At 38.0% G+C, this 24,486-nt stretch overlaps 1 protein-coding gene across 2 annotated transcripts; it reads right to left on the reverse strand.

Annotated features, from left to right (window-relative positions):
* Window positions 1–478: 478 nt before the first annotated feature.
* LOC306909696 (protein FAM107B) lies at window positions 479–23,239 on the reverse strand. Of its 2 annotated transcripts, XM_079483688.1 has the most exons (5): window positions 22,814–23,239; window positions 11,286–11,346; window positions 5,558–5,792; window positions 2,007–2,163; window positions 527–1,795 (listed from the first exon to the last, which is right to left on the reverse strand). In XM_079483688.1, the coding sequence occupies exons 1-5, from the start codon at window positions 22,835–22,837 to the stop codon at window positions 1,679–1,681; spliced, it is 594 nt and encodes a 197-aa protein (XP_079339814.1). In that variant the 5' UTR covers window positions 22,838–23,239; the 3' UTR covers window positions 527–1,678. The 2 variants fall into 2 exon arrangements, with proteins under 2 accessions (XP_079339815.1, XP_079339814.1); XM_079483689.1 differs by lacking the exons at window positions 11,286–11,346; window positions 22,814–23,239 and adding an exon at window positions 10,012–10,194 and having other exon boundaries at window positions 479–1,795.
* Between the last annotated feature and the right edge of the window lie 1,247 nt (window positions 23,240–24,486).

The raw sequence follows: 24,486 nt of genomic DNA on the forward strand, positions 1-24,486 counted from the left end.
AGCACGACAAATCGGATCCTGAAGATTCTTCAGGATTAAACAGATTAGAGGTGGATAGCGTGTTTGTGTGGACAAAGGGTCTTGTGATTCGAGCTATAGTGTTACCTGTTCCTCTAATTAAGAAGCTACCGAGAAGCTGGATGGAAGGCAGAGATGGAGATTTTCCATCAGTGGAAGAAAAAAATCCCACTGTGGACCCATTAAAGTGAAACCGAGCATGATAACCTCAAACCAGACCCCGTGACCTACAACAGCATCAAGCCATTTCACTTTCGGAGCGTCTACTTTAAATTCAAGTCATGCACTCATTATTCTATACTGTTTCACTCTAGAGGCTTGTGAAATTCTGAAAGCTGGACGTTTGCATGCCTGGCTTTAAAGACCCGAAGCTGGCAGTATCTAAACAGGACTGAGCTGAATTTGATAGCTTAGTGTTGAATGTTATTGGATCTGATGTTTTTCTGTGCAGGTGCGTGTTCTGAAAAACAGAATTCATTGTATTTGAAAAGATGAATTTCAGGACAGTACTATTAATTCATTTATTTACGTGAAGCGTATCTACAGTTCTCTTTATTCTGCACGTTTATGTGATTCTCTGTCAATCAAAATGTCACGGCTGGACCTGAAAACATAAGTAGCTTACACTTGGTCAATGAGTATCGGATGGACATGAACAACATCAGAGTTAAATTAACATTCAGTGGAACAGCAGATAGGTCTAAAGTCAAGTTACACATTCATTGTTGTATTTCCAGTGGTTTAAGGAGCCGGTATAGACAAGATTTACATATCTTAACTTAGTTTAGTGTTCAAAGTTTATAATGAATCGGAAAAAAAACGACTTAGAAAATAAGACAAATGAAAATGCATTATATTTTTTTTGAAGATGATGCTATTATTGATCTTAAAAAATGCTCTTTATGAAATACTACCACACACAACCATATGCTTTCAAAGTAAAAGTAACATGACATAAGAAGATGAAAGAAAAATGTAACATTAAATCACAGTAACAGTCAGACAGCCTGTCCTGCTCTCTTCCTTTAACAAAGGCACTGGAATAACAACAAATATTGCAAGAAAAAAAGTCATCATTTTAATAACCATCCTTATTTACTTGTTATGACAGTTTTTTTTCAGTCCATACATTTTGCCGACACTGTTGATGAAAGGCTGAAAATAATCTTAGCTGTTATTTTCTCATTTAAAAGTGACATGTGCTGATTGTTAAGAATAATAGACAGTGTTCAGATTTAGGCAAATATGACGCAAAAATTTGGCTGTTTGATGATATGTGTCATGTAATACTGTTTGTCTAATATCCGCCTTGTACGTGTTCTGTTCCCTTTAGAATGACACAACCTGCACTTTCCCTCACTGTTGTACGTAATGTGAAAGAGCCAGAACATTTCTGTCCGTTTATCTTCCGCTCTCAGACTTATAAGCCCACAAGCCTTCAACAAAAACCACGTGAGCACCGCTGTCTATGTAATCCACGGGTGTAACAGGTTCTCCTGGGTCATATCTCTGTCCTCTTTTAGCCTGCGACAGGATTTTGTTGGTGTGAGACAGGAAGTGAAGAAACACAGCCATGTGGGTGATGTTTGGGGCTGGAGCGTGTCTTTACGTTACTGGCCGTGTGCAAATACACATATGGATGCCGTCTGTGTCTGCACCTCTACACCTCCTTCTCTCCAGGACTCGTAAATGATGTCCGTCTCAGGTTCTCCTTCACTTTGATGAACTCCGGAGCGCTGCCGTTGCTGTTCTCCAGCTTTGCTTGCTCTTTCTCCATCTGAAATAAAGAGAGAGACTAATCAGCGGATATATGGGTTGTTGTTGTTTGACATTTTGACTAGAATGAACAATATGACATTATAACCCAAATGGATTTGAAACATATATCCTTATTTAATCCCCAAATGAAGTTTAGTACGAGCCCGGCGATAAAGGGAAGACTGTCATTCGTCCAGGTCAGCGTGACAGGTGAGAATGGTTGTGTGTACCTCCTCCAGTTTCTGGTGCCTCTTGAAGAGCTCTTGTTCCAGTGGAGAGATTTTCCTCCTGTCCTCCTCCTCCTGCTTTCTCTGTCGTATCATCTGCTCTCTTTTCCTTTGCTCTAACACACGCTGAAGCTCAGGCTTATTCTCCACACTGACCCCTCTGAAAGGGCGAACAGAATGGAGTCATGTCATGGTCTTGGTCAAGGTTTATTTACAGTGTATAGCACCTTAAAACAACTGTGATGACCAAAAATAAAGTATACGAGAATAAAACCAAGTTATGGGTAAGCCTGAGAGAAATATTAACCACAGAGTTCATTTGTTTGTCAAACTTCAAATGGCAGTCAAAAATGACCCCCAGGATTTTAACATGAGAGTCATTGTTTGACTGAAGGTTCCGCAAAAGTACACTGTATTATCAGTCAGTGATTTGGAGCCAAACTTGTTATTTTATGTAATGTAATATAATATGTAATACAATAGAATGGAATATAATTGGATAGAATGGAATGTCGATTATGGAAGGAGAGAATAGAATATAAAATGTAATACACAATCTCTAATAAAGAATAGAATAGAAAAACTTTAGATCTGCAGCAGGTTTGCCAGTAACTTACTGTAGATTTAATTTACAATTTAATCTTAAACATAATCTTACCTTGTTCTTATATTTTCTTTCATAAAACAAGACTAAATATTTAAATGTATTTTTTTACAAGTAAACAAGACAAAAATGCTTAGGAAAAATGTCATTTTTTGCAGTGTTACTGTGCTAACGCCAATAACAAGATCAGTCTCTTCCTGCTCATTTTGAAGTGTTTTATTTAAATCCACAGTAAGTTAATGGCAAACCTGCGGCAAAACTACAGCAAGGTTTTACAGAATAGAATGGAATATCAGATGTAAAACTATAGAATAAAATGCAATATCAAATATGGAATAGAAAATAGAATGTGATACAATAGGATATAATACAATTTAGAATGTGGAATAGAAAATAGAATAGATTTGAAAATAGAATAGATTACCATGGAATAGAAAAAAAGAGTATAAATAAATCACAGACGAGTTTATATAACGTTGTCTATTATCTATCCAGTAGGTGGCGGTATTATTACATTTAGAACATTGTGTGAACAAAATGTGTGAATGCATGAAAGGAAATGCGTTAAAATTTTGCCTATAGGAAGAAACATCAAAAAGATTTCAAGTCACATTTGTTTTAGTTCTCGCAAGAGGCACACCATTTGTTCATTTCCTGCTGTTTCAAATCATTTGTCTTGCCAATTTAGTCATGGGCAAATTTGGTTATAAGCACATTTGAATTGTGTGTTCGGTTGTGCTTGTTTATAGCTTCTTCACACTGTATCCATTCCGACCAACTCTGAATAAACTCAACCAATAAACTGAATAAACACAACTGTTTCTCAAGGTGTCAAGGTGCTGTTAACATGAGAGATAATTATTAGCGCTGATGCTACGATTGACATACACACACAGACACACAGACTGCTAATTATATGAAGTGTGAGCTCATCCCTCCATGGGGAGATGGCGCCAGGAGTGCTTAGAGGACGGAAAGGAAGCGTGTTTGTGTGCGCGTATGTTTTGCACATGTAGGAGTACCAATTAGCATCGCTACTAATTTAGCTGGTGTCCTTCAAGCCGAGGAGACATCCAGACAACAACAAACAAACGTGAGGAGCAATTAATGAAGTTAATAAGAGAGACATCAGGCCCCCGGACGGCTCCCGAGGACCCTCGTAGTGAGCAACACCTTGTCTCATCTCTCAGCTATGAATAGTAACCTGACTGAATCGGCATCGACCAGTTCCTGACATGATCCATACACAGAGTCTGTTTTCCTATCGTCATCCGTCAGACAGAGAAAACCGTGACATCTGATATATACAGTATTTGTCTGTATTTTTCCGTCTTCAGTCTTCTTTTAGCATCTCTACTGTTGACTGATGTTGAGTGTTAAGCTCTCTTGGTGAGGAGCTCAACAACATCCATAGCGCACACTGGCACATAAACGCAGCTTATCTTGAGAACACTTCAGAAAAGAGACGGGCGGAGTCCACAGAGTGACCTATTTCCACTGCTACCCTGTGCCACTTCTGATGCCCGGGAAGGGAAAGCGTTTTATCTTTTTCTCTTATGTTTAGCGTTCTCCACTGATTGACTGTCTTTTGTTGGGTCGAGTGCCAACTGTAACTAACGGATACTTGCTTAATGGTCAACTCAGCGCCGTGCCAGCGCGTGTCTTGTAGCGGTACAAGGATCACACGGTAGCTTGAACACACCCTTTAAAATTGCTTGCGTTTATGGGGGTTAGCTTTTTTACATGAAGTATTGATGGATAGTTCACTATTTACTCACAATTGTGTTGTTCAAAAGCTGTACATGACTCTTTGTTCTGTGGAACACAAAAGAAGATATTTTGAGAAATGTCTCTGTGGTTTTGTGTCCACACAATGGAAGTCAATGCTTGTCAGTATTCTTTAACGTTCATCAAGAATATCTTCTTTTGTGTTCTGTAGAAGAAAAAAGGGCATACAGGTTTGAATTTGGGTGAAACAACCTTAAAAAAAAGTTTCCCGATCCTACCTTTTTGTTCAAAACAATGGCCGTTTCTCAATTCAAAAGAACATAAAGAACAGACTTGTGTTTGCGTGGAGACCTGTCTTGCAAGGCAGCCTCAGAAGAACAAACTTCTGGATGCGCCGCCATGACTTGTGGGACTTAAAGCAGGGATCGGTACGCGCAAGTCTGCGTTCAATGCAACCTTGATATCAAGAACACATCCAAATCAGATTTTCTTTGTTCTTGTGTACTTAAGTATTGGAACCAGACTTGAATGGTTATTGATGATTTAGAGTGAGAACACGAGGACACAAGATCGCCGAAGAACGCATGTTGAGAAACGGCCAATATGGACTATACAAATTCAGTGAAATTTCATATTGTTTTTCTAAAAACAAGACTTATTTTCTTACGTCAGTTTGCTCATCAAGAAAATTGTTCTTGATTCAAGAATGTTTAGACATTTTTACTGGATAACAAGAAACTCATTTTTGCAGTGTACCACCTAGCTACCATGCTAATAGTACAATTTAGTGGTGTCACTATTTTTAGTCAATGACACTTTAACGCCCATTGGCTTTTATTGGCTGAACCTTGAGTTCTTTAAATCTTAAACCCCTAAAGCGTCTCAGAAAGAAAGGAATGAAGGAGGATGGATGGATGGATGGATAAAGGGGCTTCTGTTGCACACTCCGTAAGGCTTCAGAGTGCACTGTTTCTAAGCAACTACCCAATGACAATCAGAGCGCAAATACAAAAAGGATGGGTAGAGCCAAGGTCAAACTAAAGAGCCTCTGATTCACGACTTTGACACTATTGTTGTACTGATTCATTATAGGGGAACGCCTGAATAAAAATCACATTGAACTCACTCTACCTCTACCTCTCATGGACGTTTTAATAAAGAACTGTACCGTCTGTACTAAATGTTTCATCCTTGCATAACTGTGTGTACTTGTGTATCATACCGTTTATGGTTCATAAGCAACTCTCGATGAAGTTCCTGGTGGCTTTTAGAGGCTTTCACTGGATTTACCAGCTTTTTGGGTCTGATGAGATCATCATCCCCTGTCATGTAATCGGGTTGGGGAGCGTAACTGGCCAACGGGGGGATCTGATCGCGATGAGGGTAACCGAACGGGTCCCGGTCCGGGGTCCTCGGCTGGTGAGGCTGTTCCCATTGTATATTGGCATATGCCGAAGCTAAAGAGAGAAAATGAGAGTTTGAAAGGAACTTTTATGTTGACAGGAAGTCGTTTTTCCTTCCTGACAGTTTCTACTGGGAGCACACAGATAATTGTGCAAACGAAGTACATAAACAACAGGATGTGACATTGTGTGCTGTAATAAACCACATCAGAGAGTCTGTGTTTACTACACCACTGGATACAGCTTCTCTCTAAACTAGTTTAAATGTTTCCATGTGAGCTGAGACTTGTAAGACTGGGAAGAGAGCAGGTGGACAGTGTTAACATCCTTATAGGGCTTCGGTGGAAATGGCCAATCTCCATATCATATGTGCTGAGATCAGCTACTTGAACATTAACAAAACCAATTTCACCAATTTCAGCTGCATTAAGTTTGTAAGTTAAATCAAATTAGCTTTATCTGTCAATTGGACTAAATTACTGTATATTGAACTGGCTTTAAAAAACGTGTTTTTAAAGCACATGGATTACATGAAGTTGCAGAGTGAGAGATGTTCTTTGGTCAACGTCATAGTTGACTCTGGAACAACATTTCAATTAACCAATCAGATTTGAAGGACCCATTTACAGTTTATGTTAGGTGCTTCTACATCTACAACTACAAATTGTTATTCACCTGTCATTTGTTCTTTGATTTTAGAGATCAGCTATGTCACATTTCAACTTCTATCAGGACCCATGTCGTTAAAAATTTCAACAAGGTTGCATGATTTGCATGGATAGAGCAGGAGCGTAGCAATAGATGTCCCCCCACCAGGGGAACTAGAATAAGTTATGATGCGTAACAGGATAAAATTAAAATGATCCGACAGATACAGGCAGATATGGTGGAGATGGGGATGGAGGTGGGTTTTGAGTGTGGCACGATTAAAATTGGTTTTAAGGGTGATTCACATTTCACATTTCACAACCATTAGCTACGCTAGCCATTGAGCTAGCAATACCTTGTAATAACTCTGGTAGTATATCCATTTATGCTTTGATCATCTGTGTCTCCATTTTCACTGAACTTGTCTATATTGGTTGGTTGGTTCTTGTCACATGACCTGTGGTGAGCCTGCGGCATTCTGAAAAGTTGAAATATTTTCCTCTAGATGCGGCACCGACGTGTGTAGAAAAACGGCAGCGTTCCCAATTCGAGTGTGCTTGTTACATGTCTACATTCAAAATAATGAATATTCATGCGCAAAAGACGTGAAATGTGAATTGCTACTTAGAAGTCATCCAAATACTGAATTATTGAAACATTACCAAGACAAAACCCTTCTACAGTAGGTTCTACATGTGACTTTCTCAAATAAAAATTCATCAACCCAAATGGTCAACCTGCACCCTGCTCTATAAAACAGCCCAGCCACTCCTCTCCAGATAGGACAGATGAAAAGTGCAGCGATCCGTGTTAAAGTGACAGCAGATTAGGTGTCATACGTTCTGAACAATGCTTTCCTTGGAGGAGGAACCAGAGACATTCTCCACCATACAATATTAAAAAAGCTGAGCTCCATTCTTAGCACTTCTCAATCAGAGTGTATGAAAGGAGACGACAGGCCAATGAAATAAAGACAATTCATTCATGTGACCCAGTGTTCTCTGTCAGAGGTTATCAGGTTCACAAAGCATTTCCAATGGACACTTACATGTACATAAGTCTGCATCTCTAATAAATAAAAAACAAATGCTTCCATGTTCCTATGAGATCTCACGTGTTGGACATGAGTATTATTCCCAATTATGACATTTTGCTTCCGTACGTTGGTTTTGGTATTCTCCCACATAATCTGCTGCTGTGGCGTCCTTGTTCACATTGATTAGAGATCTATAACACAGTGCAGAGCAGCAGAGGCCGGACCTGAAAGGGAATATCCTTCTATTATGGGCATAATGTATTTATCAACATCCCCCACAAAACCAGGAGTCACACATCATTGCATTCTGCTGATCAAATCTGAGTCCATTTCCAAGAATCGCTGGGGTCAATTAGATTTGTATGGGACTGTTGATGCAGCTTCAAGGGGTTTAATAATGTGTGCGGGATAATTGAAAATAATTCATGGTCACACATAATATTTGGTATAACTGTATTAAAACTTCTGATTTATATCTAATCTGCTGTTCTGCAAAATTTATACTCTAAAAATGTTGCATTATTTCAACCCATCACGGGTCAAACATGGAAAAAACCAACTATTGACCAAGAGTATGTTTATATTTGACCCAACAATGGGTTTAAACAAACCAGCATTTGGGTTAAACAACCCAGCATACGTAAATTCTTTACAAAACAGATGGGTTTGTCCATTTTTGACCCAACACCAAAATAACCCAACAAGTGTTAATAGTAGGAAGATGCTTAAGCAAAATGTTAAAAATGTAACGTTTTCATTTGTATCAAAGGAATAGTTGACCCAAAATTGTCCCCATTGAGGTTTCCATTGTAGTTCACCCAAATAAACATTACCCGTTTTTTAGCTATATTGGGTTAGATTAATAACACAATCATAAATAACATATGCTAAAAAATTAAGCTTTCTAATTGTTGAAATGCTTTCACTAAATTGACAACCATAAAGAGTCCAGATTTCAACATGATCTCATGGGAACAACAGCAGGTTGATTTTGTGTCTCTAAGCCATTTTCTGTCTTCTTTGTTAACAATATTTCTGTCACTTTATCTCTCATGTAGTGTCATTCATACATCAAGTGTGGCTTCAGTCCCAAATATGTTTGGAGTCACTGTCCCATGACAACATGATACTACCATATTCATAACAAAATTGTATTCAAATGGTACTATATAACATTTTAAAGAAAACCTTCACAGCAATTCCCCCCCAAAAAATATTACCATTGATTTTCCATGGTATATTGTTATGATAATATCATGACATTCTTTATAAAAGCAACTGAAAGCAGGCTGGCTTCATGGTTATGTAGCACACCTTGAATTTCTCTGCATGAGTGAACGCATTGTCACGTAAGGCTCCGGGCATTCAGTATTAAAAACACAATTTTTCTTCCAACAAAAAATCCTCTGTTATGTAAGGAGGTTGTTCCCAGAATGGACTGTATACAAACAGAATGCTGACAGTTGTCATGACGACATCGGCTTTTTCTGAGGATGCCCAGGGATCCCATTCTCCCATGAATCTGCATGTGTGGAAGTGCTGTGTTATTTCCCATAATCCCCTGTGAATACTGGTCCTTGGCAAGCCATAAAATGTAGGCAGAGCTCTCAGACAGGGAATTTGCATGATAAAGGTGCCCAGCAAGAAGCAAAGCAGCAGTCTATTGGCACAATAACACAGAATAACTTACTTTGAGCATCTAAACGTAGACTGGAAGAGTCTATAATAATAGGTTTAAAGGCAGTTTTACAAATATTTTTCTGCAGATTTGTGACAGTCACCAGTGAATTCATCCAGGGTATGTTGGTTTAAGGTGTGATTCCTACAAAGCTGAATGATTTAAGATAACTGTGCAAATATAGCAAGCAGGGATTATTGGTTTCGATCACAGTCAAGCGCAAATGCAAAGTGAACCTTGTGCTTTTCAGTTTAAACAAACACACAGAAAGATACAACTGGTAAAACATTACAATCAGAAAATTGTGAAAGATGCTGTTTTCTGTCATTGGGATGCAGATATATTGATTTATGTAATGGAAACCTACTGTGAAATCACAGCAACATGAAAATATGTGCTGAAACATCAGTCTTAGATTTGAAGAATTCATATGTCTGCATTGTTTCATCGAGATTCCAAACTGTGAATTTGTAATGGCCGATGGAGAGGTTTTGAAGTGTGAAGTTTCATTGTAAAGCAAAACAGCATAAGTATGTGGGCACAGCGCCCAGGACAAGCATGTCACATTTCCAACTGCAGTGATATTTTCATATGAACTTTGTGTGTGACTTTTTCATTTTTAGCTTGACTTGTGATGCATATAGGTACATATGACCGATGGTTCATTCTTCTCAAATACAGTCTTTATCCATGTACTAAATTTGTCAATAACAACAAAAAAGTGCTAGACAGAACAGTAGACAGAAATACATTTTTAACATAATGTACAATATTTTAATTGCTGCATATTGGTAATGTCTATGACACTCCATGACAACCCATAAGGCTGATTCTAACTATTCTACATGTTCTCTTGTAGCATCAACTGAACAGCATCTTCTAATCTCGGTCTTAGTGTATATCTGTCTTACCTGACTTGATCAGCACATCTCTAGGTCTGCTGGGTGGGCCCTCAGAAGGGTACAGACTGTGTTCAACTCTCTGCTCCATCCCGGTGCTGCCTGTATGTGTGTGTGAGATACCCTACATTTTTATGTGAGGGCCGTTTCTCCTGATGTTCTGCTCTTCTCTCACACACACATGCCTGCTCTCTCAGAGTCTAAACAGTCACATGACCACTGGCCATTCAAAGCCACGCCCCTTCTGCTCCTCCCAAACTTTTTTCTCTCCCAGCAGTGTGATTGGATTAGTGAAAGGTTAATAATCCATCCCCTCTCTCTCTCTCTCTCTCTCTCTCGTAAATCTCACATTAACCATTATTAATACATGCACTCATTGCTCATGCAACCCCTTATGTTTATCAGCACAGATTATATTTAGAACAAGCTCCCTTGACATCACCCGATGATGACCATTAGGTCAAGCGCATCTTTACTTTTTTATCTGCAGAATATATTTTTCCATCACTGCACAAAGGTCCTACTGTGGGTATTTGATGATTAAATAAGGCAAGAATTACACAATATTCATCCCAATATGATTATTTTTGTGGTGGTTGGCGAAACAGTTTTCTCTTGTTTTAACACTCGAATGCAAAAAATAAGATAAATAATATAATGATCATATATTATAAAATGAATATTTCTTATATTAACCGGATGAGCCATTCAAAGCCATTGTACAATAGACAATGTACAAAAACCGTCATTTCAAACCTGCGTGACACAAAAGTAGATATTGTGAAGAATGTTGGTAATTAAACAACACTGACCCCATTGATTTCCATGGTTTGAACACAAAACCACTGAAACATTTCTCTAAATATCTTCTTTTGTGTTCCACAGAAGAAAGAGTCAAATATGTGTAGCTTTTGAATGACTTGACAGCTTCAATTACACATGTAAACAGTGCAAAACACTCTTGACCACTGATACTACATGTACCGAGGTGCACAACCAGTAGAGCAAAATGGCTGGTTGACACACTTACTGTACCTCTTGCATGTTTCATGTGCAGTCATACTTTAAATCCCTAAATTGTTTTGTTTTACTCAAGGTCAATGGCACATTAAGAGGCCATTACATTGTTTTACATTGTAAAGCATAACAGGAACATCATAAGTCTTTGGACCTAGCCGTGGCGTGTCAAGAAACAAGGTCAAAGGATGAGGAGCCGTGGCAGCGCTGTATTGTTCCTTCACAGAGCTTCTTTTATTATTGTAAAAGATGCGTGAGTGTAGACTTACCCGCTCCATTCAGGTGTTTGGAGTTATTCACACTCTGCTGCTCAATGTTATATGCCTTCCTCTGTGCATTGAAGAGACAAACAGAGAAAGAAAAAAAGAGGCTTATCAGTTTACAAATATCCACATGAATCTCATCAATCACTGCATTACTGATGGTCTCGTCTATCCTGCAATTGATTTAGGATATATTATGAGAGACATGCACCCAGGAAACGGTGGAAGCGCATTACCGTATGCTTCTAACGTTGTAACATAAAACCGGCTGTTCTATTTCACGCTCCTCACCGGTGCTAGTGGGAATTGCGTTTGACTCGACGATTTAAAAAAGAAAATATGAGGGTTTCCTTAAAAAGTAATCTGAGGGTTCTGAAAATAATATTTTACTTATCCAGAATCATTTTTGCCATCTGGGGATTGTAAAATGGCAAGTATATTTGACCTATATATATGTGGTACTTAAACATGTAATCTTTTGATCAAGTATTGAGTGAAGGTATAATACTTGGCATGTAGTTTGACATACAGTAGTTTTGTACAGTAGTCTTTTGAACATATACACTTAAGTTTGTATAGAAACAAGAACATATATCAATTAAATATCATTCAGGTAGTAAACTACAAATACAATGTTAATGCTACTTAAAGAAAGAAATATAAGCAGACTTACAGTAAAATAGTTGTGTACTCTAATGCCAAACTCAAAGTATACTTAATAGTTTTTTTAATGTTTTTAAACTTGAAGTTGGACAACTTGGTTTCAAGTAGTACTAGGCTTACCTGTATATTTGTAGTAAATTGATAATAATTCAATTACATTTTATTTACATAGCGGTTATTACAATGTTGTATTGTTTCAAAGCAGCTTTACAAAAAGAAAAACTAAACAAAAAGACAAAGGAAGGTAAAATACAATACACATGTTATAGAAAGAGTAAGAGCATTCCAATAATGTTAATAGGGTTACCAGACTCAGCCGTAAGGGCCAGGTCTCCTCTGATGTGTTACAGCTGCACTCAGTTACTTTGAGTAAAAGTTACGGAGTAAATATTTTTGGTTAGTGAGGAGAGCTTATTACGTGTATTTTTTACGAAATTAAATTTAGTAAATTACATTATACAATTTGTTTTAGCTGTTTAAGTCTAATTTGGTTGAGACTGGTTCTTAGTACGTTACTATGTTTACTATGTGAATAATTCTTGAAAATGTCCCTGGACTTTAATTATGTACACTTATTAAAATGAACAGAAAATACTTATTGCTGTACGGTTCTTTATGAGACATACAAGAACCAATACAGCCCATGCATAATTGGGAGAGTTCTTTAAAACTTTTATTACAGGGTTTTGAACATTTCCAAAATCAATGCATTGAATTTTCACCTGGATATTTTTGCTTTAAGCAACACAGCTTTCCAATACTAGCATGGTGTAATCACTGTTTTCAAGTCAAACACTTTTCATATCTTATCTTAACCCTGTTATTTACTCTCAGTGTGTGTGAAACATGGTCTCAGATATGAGAGTTATGCGTTGTTATACTACAGTGGAAACTTGAGAGTTAAGCATGACCCTCCTTTTCCTGCCTCTCACATCAGACAGGTTTTCCACATATTAATGCCCAAGGACTCTAGGTTCTTTCCTCCAGTGTGTTCTGTCTGAGTGAATAGATATTGTTGCTGTGGTTGTGTGCGGTTGCTAGGAGAGGTCTGCTCAGGCTTGGTGTCTTCACAAGGACCTCACTGTCCGCAGCAAGGGCATGGAGGACAGGGTACAAGAGAGGGCACAGCGAGAAAAGAAGAAGAAATCTCTTTCATTTCACCTCTCTGTCATCTACACAAGCCTACAAAGACCTCTTATAAGCCTACAGGGAAATTCCAGTCTTTGCAAAATTGTTGGTTCTAAAACGCCTTATGCAAACAGAACCAACAGAAGATTTCTTATTCACCGGTTTTTACAGCTTTGGGCTCTGACATAAAAAGCAAGCATTATTGCGATGTTATTAATTTGCTTGTATTTAAAGGGGATTTGTGTCTCCTCTCATTGGAAGGAGAGAGGCTTTAAACTGTATTATAATCAACAAAGACTCACTAAGAGGCTGAGAGATGCAAAGCCTCTTCGAGCAACAACAGCATCAGGTTAAAATAAGCTTATTCTCACTGAAAGTCAATCCATATTCGGAGTTGAGTTTTGTGAATGGAGAGCAGTGTGGTAATAGTATGAAATAAATCAAATTTATTCAGCGGTAAATGCTCTGACTTGTAAGGAACCTTTGGTATGGAGATATGTATGGCTTAATATATTAACAATGGCATTGACTTGATAAATGTGAAGTTTATGTTACTGTCACAGTATTCATAAACTTTGAAAAAATATTTTTACCCGGAGGCTGACATTTTTTTTTTGCATCAAAACCAGGTGTTATTACGTTGCGAGAATAGCAATTGCTGTGTAACCTTGTTATCTTACAAATGCGCACTCTGTTTCTTTGCACTATAAGTATTGTCGCACTTAGGACATACGAGTAAACACTGAACTCACAGAGAAAGACACTGCTATAACTTTCTTTCGTTGTAATGAATAAAATTTACAGTAATCATGTTGGTCACAAGTCTTCTGAACCGGTGGGCGCGATGCGTTTTACCACTAAACACCTGTCTTTGGACCAATGTAAAGTCTCAGGTTTAGCCGCTAACATGAAAACAACAGCCCCTAGCATGCTTAACACTTTATTAAAGAAAGACGATTTGTAATACTTACTTCTTCCGGAGATGAAGCTTAATCGCAAACAAGAGTTCCACTCTTGAGAATACATTTTTGGGCGAAACCCTTGCTATACTGACCCACGTTGACAAAGCAGTCTGGTGTCAAATGATCGGCACACAAATAAACAAACTTTGTGTAAATTGAGGGGCGCGTTTTCTACAAAATTTAAAACGTATCCACTGGGTCCTCAGCGGCTCATATGTCAGGAGTACATGAAGACTTTTATGATCCATTTTACAACCAACAACAGCACACCTTTGTTGTTTCTTAGACATTTTTGTCGTTGGCTACATCTGCTCTTGCCTGAAAATGGCTGACAGCGTGTTTCTGAAGGAAGGTGGAACTACGTGCTCATAAGGCGGAGTCTGTGAGCAGTCATGGGCGTCGGTAATCAATGTGACTTCACATTGATAGGGGATCGCGAACAGCCTGTTTTGTGTCACTGTTGTGGTTTAAAGGAGATTAAAAAAAGAAGAAAACATGTATAATTACAGGGCGTTTCTGCACACACCCTGGCAAACACAATTTCTGGTAGAACACGTTTAAAAGTAAATTTTCTGGGATAGGGGGCCTTTAAATCATGGTTTTAAACTACCGTCTTATGACACTTAAGACTATTTAAGACATCATCATCCACCATTATCGTATACTTTATACATTATGAGAATATTCTGTTACCATAATAAGATGCTTGCGGTTTGCTTATTTATGATAAATCAACATAATAAGTCAAAAACGGGATTAGAGATATGCATGGTCCTAACAAGCCGCGACAAGAAACTGCTTTTTCTATATTAAATGGCTTACAGCTCCGACCACAAAATGATCTCATTCGATGTAAGTTCTGCACCTCATGTATATTAACCGCCAAACATCGAAGAGGACAGGCTATATACTTTGATCACATACGTTTATATTCTGAAATTAAAGCGTAGCATCCGGTGAGGCATCACTGAAGTCATGAGAACAGGTTGCATCTCTCTATGTGCAGTGTGCACTCTTCAGCTGCAGCATGAGAGGGTGCGTGGACAGAGAAAAATTGCTTATCGCAGAAATCGAGTCGCGTTTGGTTAGGATACTACAGAACACTGCATTGTATAGTATATTGTTTAGTACATATATTGTAGTACCAGTCTTGGTCTTATTTGTGTAGAAATGGTATCTACACAGGCTCATTGGCATTATGTGACTTAGACTATATTTTTGCACAACCTGGAATATTTTTCTTTATGTAAAATTGTTGCACGTTTATTAGAGGTTGTTTTTCTCCATTCGCCAATACTGATATTTTAAAAAAGCACTGTGGCTGATTGGTCGATATAACACAAATGCAAGTACAGTAATTGAGAGACATACATAAAATTGGTGAAACCAAATGAACAATTACTATGTATTCTGTGGATAGTTAAACCTTTTTACTGCGATCTTTTACTATGTGTCAACTGCTGGCTGTACCTTAAGTTGCCTTTAAGAACAAAATGCTAGTATGCATATACTGTCCAAACAGCTTCAAACTGTCGGCAGATTGTAAAATGTAAATGTATAAAAAAACTTCAAGCAACGGCCAAACATATCGGCAAAGGTAATGTATCAGTCTATCCCGGATTCTGATGCAGGTTTATCTAAAGGTTACAAAGCAGACACATACAGAAATGGGCCAATAGTTTCACATCTCGCCATGAGCGTATATTAGCAGTTTTTGTTTGCCTATAGCATCTTATTTAGGCTTTTGGACTCGCTAACACTATTTGACCTTCCGTATATGATGGTGTATGACGTCAGACTAAATAACCGCATAGTCTACAATGTATGTGTGATATGAATAAACCGTGATAATCAACAGCATGTCTTATGTCATGGCATATCAAGTGACAATTTGATAAAGTACAGTGTTATAATAATTCAACTCAGCTCAGTGTTTATGCAGAACACAATATCGGTCTCTGAAATCAAAGTTGTCCTCTCCTCTATCACAAGGCACAGAATATAGGCCACAGCCAAAGCAATGTGGCATCAAGAAACCTTAAGGAGAGTCAAGCGTGACCTCCTCCAGAATGTACCATTGTCCTCCAAGACGGGCTGGATGCCACAGCGCCCCACCTGTAGTGTCCCGTTACTGGCCGAAGTGATAGTTTGACCTTTATGTTTGTGGCTCGCTCTGATCTCTCATGTTTTATTTACGCTCTTCGGAATGTTTCCCCATACCCACGTACTGGAAAGTGATATTGCATCCTCGTGCATAAGCCTCAAACAAAAAGGGTGTTTTTAAAAGATTTTGGCTGTGCGTCGCCACTCTGGTTTCAAGCTGAAGGTTCTCAAGTTTCTCAGACAACACTAACAAATAGCGGAGGCCATAGAAGGGGAGAGGCAGTCTACTAATAACCCACAGAAACTACTAGAGAACATGGACATGGATCAACGCTCCAGTCTTCTGCTGGGACCCTCAGCCGCAAGTGAATGACACAGAATGATTTTATGTATATGATAAATACATTGTTTAGTGGTTTATCGTTCTAGCCATCAAATGAGGCTGATTCTCAAAGTCTATTGGTTCACTGCTTGGAAAGTAAATCCAAATTCTACGTACATAATTACATCTCAAGACCCCCAAAGCCTCCTTTGTTTACATAGTTAAAGATTTCCTTTTCCCTTAATGGTCATTATGCCGTGCAAGATTGAGTTCATCTTGTGGTTTCCTGATGAGATGAAAAGAAGCTGAGATGGTGAGGTTGCTTGGGGCCATGTTGTAAAACAAGTGTACACGTGTGTTGCCGTGTGTGTAACACAACTCAAATACACTCACTCTTGTACCAATAAACAGATCTGTTTGGTTAAACACAATATATATATTTGTCGAGACCCTTGTTGCGGGCTAATAAACTTAACCCAGGTCATGTCCAGTGGCGGCCGGCCAATAGAGGGCGCTAGGGCGCCGCCCCCCTTAAGCCACAAAAAAAAAATTAAAACAATTAAAACAAAAATAGTAATAATAATGAGAAAAACATCAGTATGTCAATATTTGTGTGTTTTAAATATGGAATGCACCCAGTAATACATGTAAAATATGATACAAAATCATATTTGCAACCTTTCCTCTGCCTGTCTGACCGCTTCATCAGCTCTGGGGCGATAGAGAAAGCGCCCCAAGGAGGCGGGTCTATGTAGCAGTTAAGCCAATTGCTAATTTAAGATATGAATGTATGACGTAAAATTTAGCCAATCAGCGTTCTTAAATAGAATCCAAGAAGGGCGATCATTTTATCGCCCCAAGCCCTGATAAAATAAGGACTGGGCTCTAGGGGCGCCATTTTTACTAAACGACAATGGCGAGCGCGGACGTTACTCCTCCAAGACCCAACCCTAACTCGGTGAAATCTCTCCTCCAAGATCCGTTTGAGAGGAGAACTTTGTCGGAGAAAGTTCGGGTGAAAGAGCTGGGCCCAGATCAACCTGACCTCTCAATCAAACAGCAGGCTAGCGAAAAAGGGAAGCAGTATATGCGCGGCTTCTCCCGTAGCTTCACACACACACACACACACGTTTCTTTGTATATAGTTGACCTTAGCATAAAAATCATTCAGTTATATATGGTACTCTAAAAAATGTTAATAGTGTGTTTGCTAATATTACTGTATATATGTTTTGTATCAATTAATTGTTGCAGTTCTGGAGCACATTAACAATTAGTTACATTTAGTTTGATCATAAAATACTTTATGCTATTCTTCCAGTCAAAGGTTTGAGTTCAGCCACTTGATATCCATTTCTATATTATACATCCTTTATACAGTGTAAGAATTCCTATAAACTTTATAATAATTTAATGTTATTGTCCACTTTCCACTCTGTTCTGACAGCATGCATATTGTGTTGCCTATTTACTACCAATGGCACCAACAGCCTTTCCAAAAGATGTTACTTATATGTAGAAATAGTCAATTGTTTACAAGTTCAGTTTAAATGCAAATAAAAGGCTTGTGTTTGTGCATCATGATGTTTATGTTTTTGTGTACGAATGCCTCAACTTTTTAATATTGGCATTAAATAATTACTGACTATTTCACTGAGCACTGCTGTCCTGCAGTTTGTGTTAAATTTTATTGCGATGGTTACGGAAACAAAAAAGTATGGCACAGCCCCACCGAGAATATTTTTCACCAGCCGCCACTGGTCATGTCTATTAAACATTAAACGACAAAATAATCGATTAGTGAGTTTGACCGAGCTTAGCTCTACATTTATATCCTAGGTTTTTTAAAGTTGTGGTGTTTTAAAGTGGATCGATGCAGTCACACAACGTTGTGGGGAAAGCGGCAGCTAGCTGTGCTTTAGCATGCTAACACTGAACAGGAAACATGCTAAACCTCTCTCAACTAAAATTACAGAATAAATACAATTAATTAAAATAACTATTATAAATATACCAACTAATGCCCTGCTTGAGTAACAAAGATCTTCAAATATTTGTAAAACTTTGCTGTAATTTTGCAGCAGGTTTGCCAGAAACTTGCTGTAGATTGTATTACTACTTTATATTTTCCTATTAGTACTGTTTTTAATCATCACTTTGACTTTTGAGATATAAACTGAGCAGGAAGAGACTGGTCACATTACTGGCGTTACACTGCACAAATCAAAGCATTTTAGTTTTGTTTTCTAGTTAAAATATTAAAAACTTCTTAAATTACGATACATTTACATAACAAGAAAAGGGAACTAAGACATTTACTCTTGATTGATGAAAGACAATATAAGAAATAAGTTTATGTTTAAAACAAATTGTAAATTAAATCTACAGTAAGTTACTGGCAAACCTGCTGCAAAACTACAGCAAAGTTTTAAAGTGCAGCTGTGGATTGTATTGATATTATTTGCTGGTAACATTGACATTGACATGTCTTTCACATTTGTGCTCATTCTGCCACCTAGTGGGAAAAAACAATGTCAAACATAAAGAACCATGAACCGAGATATTTTAGAAGAGCAAAAACCTCTTTAGTTTAATGCTTTTGTTGCCCTCAACATTTTTAATTCTCTTTTTGATTTTGGTTATCAGTTTATACGTTTCCGTGTCAATCTTAAAGAATTCTCTTAAAAAAGAAAAGACAAAACACATTTGCTGTTGCTCATGCATATACAAATGAATACATTTTCCTCTGTCTGCAGCCTGTGTAATGTTAATCATTTTTGCAAATGGTCGCACCCCAAATAGCCAAGATATTGCAAGCAAGTTTTTGCTTTAGGGACAATTTAGACTTTTACATTACCAAATATTCATCACGCTGTTGAGGTGAGAACACATCTTAACCCTTATAGCCTCTTATTATCAGAGCCTTCTCCAAAGTGTTTGGATGATTTTGAGTAGGAGCATTCTCTGTGACAAACTCATGACATTATCTATTACTCAAAATCAAACATATTAACACTCTTTTGCTCATTTTCATCATTCATGGATCTGTAGGCAGCGGTATATCAGCCATGCATGTTTAACACTTCATTTTTCAGGAAATCCTGCATACTAACAAATGATAGAATTCACCATTACTTACTTTGTATTGATGCTTTAAATGCATTCATTCTCAAATGAAATATCTGAATTCCTCTAGTTCAATGGATTGATATGAACTTTCTTTTTGTGTAAACCTCCCTTTAGTGGTTTAAAAGCCCTTAGAAAAGATCACTCTGAGTTCAATACTTAATGTAGACTATTCTTGCAAAAAACAAACATAATATATTAGAACTATGCAAGATCCTACATGATCTACATTTCCATTTCACACAAAATGCCTACATTCATATTAAAAAAATGTTATATATAGTCTAAAGGCAAAGATTAAAACTGTGATTTTGTAAGCTTAGCATTCCTGAATCAGAGATTAACCTTCTTTTCATCCCACTGCCCATAATTCAACCTTCAAAATAAAGCGTTGTTTCTTATTTCACAGAGGTTTTTTTTACTGTTAATGGAGTGAAATGGAACCCACACTAATGTTGAAAGAGAGATAGAGACAGACGAGAGAAAGAGTCACAGACAGGGATTTCTGCTTTAAGAGTCCATTGATCGGAGATTGGTTTTTCTTCCGGGCTGTGCACTGAGGACAGGTCCGGTTACTCGTCTTTTATACATTTGGGGATCTGGACCCATCTTGCTTTAAATGCATTTCAGCAAAAGTGGGTCAAGATCGCATATCTGTGTCAAATCCCCTCAGACAAACAAATGTGGCATTTTAATGGTATCGATAAACAATAACTTATCAGCATTCACACGGGTACAAATGCTGTATTTCGAGAATTTACATGTAAAAATTCTCTGTAATGTAGATCATAACACAGGATCTTTAGGAGTTAAATTCCTTCTGAGAGCGAGTCATTATTTTTAGCTTTGCTGTTGGATCATTTGGAAGGATTTTGTCTGATTGGTCTAATCTTCATCAGTAGGTCTCTGGCACAGGAGGCATTAGCACAACTTGACATCCCATTTAGCAGTATAGGGCAATCACATGCAAGTACTCTGCTCAGGAGTTGGCTGATGAAGCCCTCTTAATGCTGATCTCAGACCAGCTATGTTGCCGCTTCTATTCCTAGTTAAATGACAGTTTATGAGCAGAGAAGCTTCGTCAACATTAAAGTGTTTATTTGAACAGTTTTTATCCACAACACGTACAGAGCTACAGGGTTATTTGAATACTAGCAGAATAACTTCATACACTCTTGAAAAAGGTGCTTCAAAAGGTTCTTTGATGCCACAGAAGAACCTTATGGCTCAATATAAAAACTTCAGATTATAAAAGAGTAAGAAAGAGATTCATTGATTGGTTGATTTATTTTTTTATCCAAATTATAATTTCTCAATTTAACTTAGTTCGTTTTAAAAAAACATCTGGTTTGAATAAGCTAACACATTCTAAATGGGAGCTACTAAGCTTGTTTTTCCATCTACTAAATGGAGCCATCTGGGTATTATATAAATAAAGACAATTTGCATACATATATTGCATAAATAGTATCATGGCAGTATGTTTCAAACACAGCTAGAGATGCTTATTTTAGCAATCGGTGTAGCACAATTGGTTCCAGCGATGGAGCTTAATGCAGGTGCGTCTCATGCACCCATGTGTGAAATGCCACCGGGGAGATCCACACTCCAATGGAACGAGGCTTGTAACACAATTAATTCTGAACAATGTTAACCAGACACAACGAAAACAGTGAACAACACTGTAGTTATTAATACACATGAAATGTTTTAGCATGATCCTTCTAAACAAAAAGTGAAGGGAAAGTGAGGGTGTCATCAGTGCAGTGAGGGCCAGTCGAGGTATTCAGCTCATGCCAAGCGTCCCGGAAGCTGGCAGAGGGGATGAAATTACAGCTCTGACAATTTGACATTTTCAGCTGCCTTACTGAGAGCTGCTTTCTTTACTGCACCTTAGACATTACCGGAGAAGCCCAGTGGCACACTACACATTCCTCTCACTGCTGCGTTATCAAAACAACCATCTGTTAAAGGGACGACCAACGTTTTTATTTCTCTTCAGGTGTAAGTTTCAAGCTATATGATCTGGTTAAAGATCTAATCTGGTTGTGATCTGGTTTGTGTTGGTCATGGGGTGTGTTTGATGTGCTTTGTGAACCAAAAAGCTAAGGGTCTATTTGGGGAGTTTAAAGGGATACCCAAAATTCAAATAATCACTTGCGTCTTGTTTCAAACCTGCATGACTTTCTTTCTACTGCATGAACACAAAAGGAGATATTTTGAAGACCGTTGGTAACCAAACAGCATTGGCCCCCATTGACTTGCATTGCTTGGACACAAAAACAGAGACATTTCCACAAATCTTCCTTTGTAAATAAGGGTAAATACATAAATGTCACTTTAACTTTACTTTCTATAGTGGTACCTATTTATAAACATCTCACTACAAATTTAGGGTACATATTTAAATTTAATAAAATGCTATTTTAATGACGATTGGTGTTCCTTAATATTTAGTAACCATTTAATGTGAACTATTGTGGATATATAGCTAGTGACAATTTACAACCTTGCGTAATCATAACTCATACAGCTTTCAATCTGTGGCTATGACTTTCTTCCCTCACAAATCTGACTGTTGCTTGTACTTTCAAATGTCTCAGACTCAGACATAGGTAATAAGACATGGCTTTAGTATCCCATAATCCTTTAGTAACCCTCTCTACAGCAGCTGTCAGCTGTCACTTGCAGGACTGGGCAATGAGTCAACTTCAGCCGTCACCACACCCTCCATCCACACCTTCCCGTGCGGCCCTACCCATAGCTCACATATTTGTCAACGTTATTGCTTCAATACTTTACCAAATATGACCTACACAAATTCAAAAGAACTTCCTTGAGAAACATAGAACAGCGTAAAAAAACAAAAAGATGGTTTTGAATTACCGGTGATGATTCTAACCCAAAGGCATATTTCACCCAAAAATGTAAAGTCATGCCACCCTTGTGTCATTTCGAACCCGTAATAACACAAATAAAGATATTTTGAAGAATGGTGGTAACAAAACATTGACATTGACCCCTATTGACGTCCATTATGTGAACACATAGCCACTCAGACATTTCTCAAAATATCTTCTTTTGTGTTCCGCTGAGGAAAGCGCAATATACAGGTCTTGAGTGACATGATTGTGAATAAATTAAAACAAAAATTCGTGGCCTGTGTCGTCCACTCCTCTGTAGCACAATTGACAGCTTAATGCAAATTACAAAGCTAAAGGTTCACTTACTTTCTTCCCATAAGACGCCCCCATGCTGAGGCTTTGTGTGTTGTGATGAGGTTTCTGTCTGTCTGCTGGGTCCCAGACTCCTGAGATTTCCTTGTTATTCCAAACTCTGCACCAGAACTAGACTTTCCCCGACTCGGTCTATGTCCACTCCAACCCCGCCAGGGAGGGGGGGCTGAACATTGAAAGCCCTCTCGCTCTCCCTGGCACCTAGACAACATCAAAAGTGGCTAGCTTGGTTAGATAATAATGTTTCTCTGAACACATTCTTTGGCTTGAGTTGAGTTCAGGCTTTTTAGCATGAAGTAACCTCTGCCCGTTCCTTTTGAGGTTAAAACAAAACGAAATCAACTCATGCAGATATGAAGGAATCTTTGAGTGTGCTCAAACACCTGTTAGCATGCTTTAGGTACAGGATTTGTCCATTGTGGCAAGATTATGCTAATTAGCGTTGACAGAGAAGGAAGTCTTGGAGAAGCTCATGGTCGGATGCCCTCGGAGTGTTTGTGAGGATTTTCACGATTCTGGGGGAGAGTGCATTTTGGTTGGGATTATAAAAGCAAGGCTGTACTTGGGGGTTGATCTGTTTGCTGTTTATTTTAGAAGGGCAATATAGATGTTCGACATATGATGCTACTTTATTAGGGATCTGTGACAATTACGAATAAGTGGCCCACACTGATGACATCACGAAAAAGACCAAACTTTCCTAATCTGGTGTTGCATCCATGTTAGTTCAGACTCAGAACTACAAACTACTGAGGAACGGGTTTGGTTATACTGCAAATTAAACGGCTGAATACCCGATCGCATCACTCAGCTGTTATTGCAAACATATGCAAATCCCACAAAATTTCATGTCTTTTTTAATGTAGATTTACATTTAAACAAAGGAATATGAAATAATATGATAATACAAACCTACATTTGTAAACATTGGGTTCGATTCTGTGGGAACACATACTGATATGACGTAAATTCACTGTAAGCCATCTTGGATAAAGTATCTACCAAATGTACTTTTTGATTTGAATGAAAATGTACTGCTGTGTAATTCATTGCTATTTGGTGCACAAGTTTGGAATATATGGCATGCTAAAGTCTAACTAATGTGTGAGATTTCTCAGTCAATGCAGCAGATGGCATCCTTAAACAGGTAAGAGTTACGTCCAAACACAAGTTTACACTCTATACCAGAGGCCAGTCCAACACTGGATTATCTGTCTGTCACAGATTTAACTCCAAAAATGCAAATTCCAATTCCAAAATTTAAGTTTTTGTTGACTTTCATCTGAGTGGTCAAGGGCTTCAATGACACACCTAGTGATGCTACAGAACATTGTAGTGCTGCCACCTGCTGGAGATGCACAGATCTCAAAGATTCATCTATTATTGAGCCTACTCGGTGTTCAAGTGCAATGATGATTATAAACTATATAACTATAAGAAATAACAAACAAAAGCACAAAAATGGCCTGTAAAGTCAATAAAATTGGGTGGATTCAAATAATTTTAGATACTGAAAATCTAATTGAAAACAGGGCAGTGATAAACATTAAAGCCTACTGGCTATATCATTACGTTATGCCCCAAATTCCCAATCAAGCAGCAGGAAATACGTCAAAATGTAAAAGAAAATCACAGTCCTCAAGGGGTTTTTAATATCTGTGTGCAGT

This window comes from Barbatula barbatula (assembly GCF_947034865.1).
Source record: "Barbatula barbatula genome assembly, chromosome: 20".
Taxonomy (NCBI): Eukaryota; Metazoa; Chordata; class Actinopteri; order Cypriniformes; family Nemacheilidae; genus Barbatula; species Barbatula barbatula.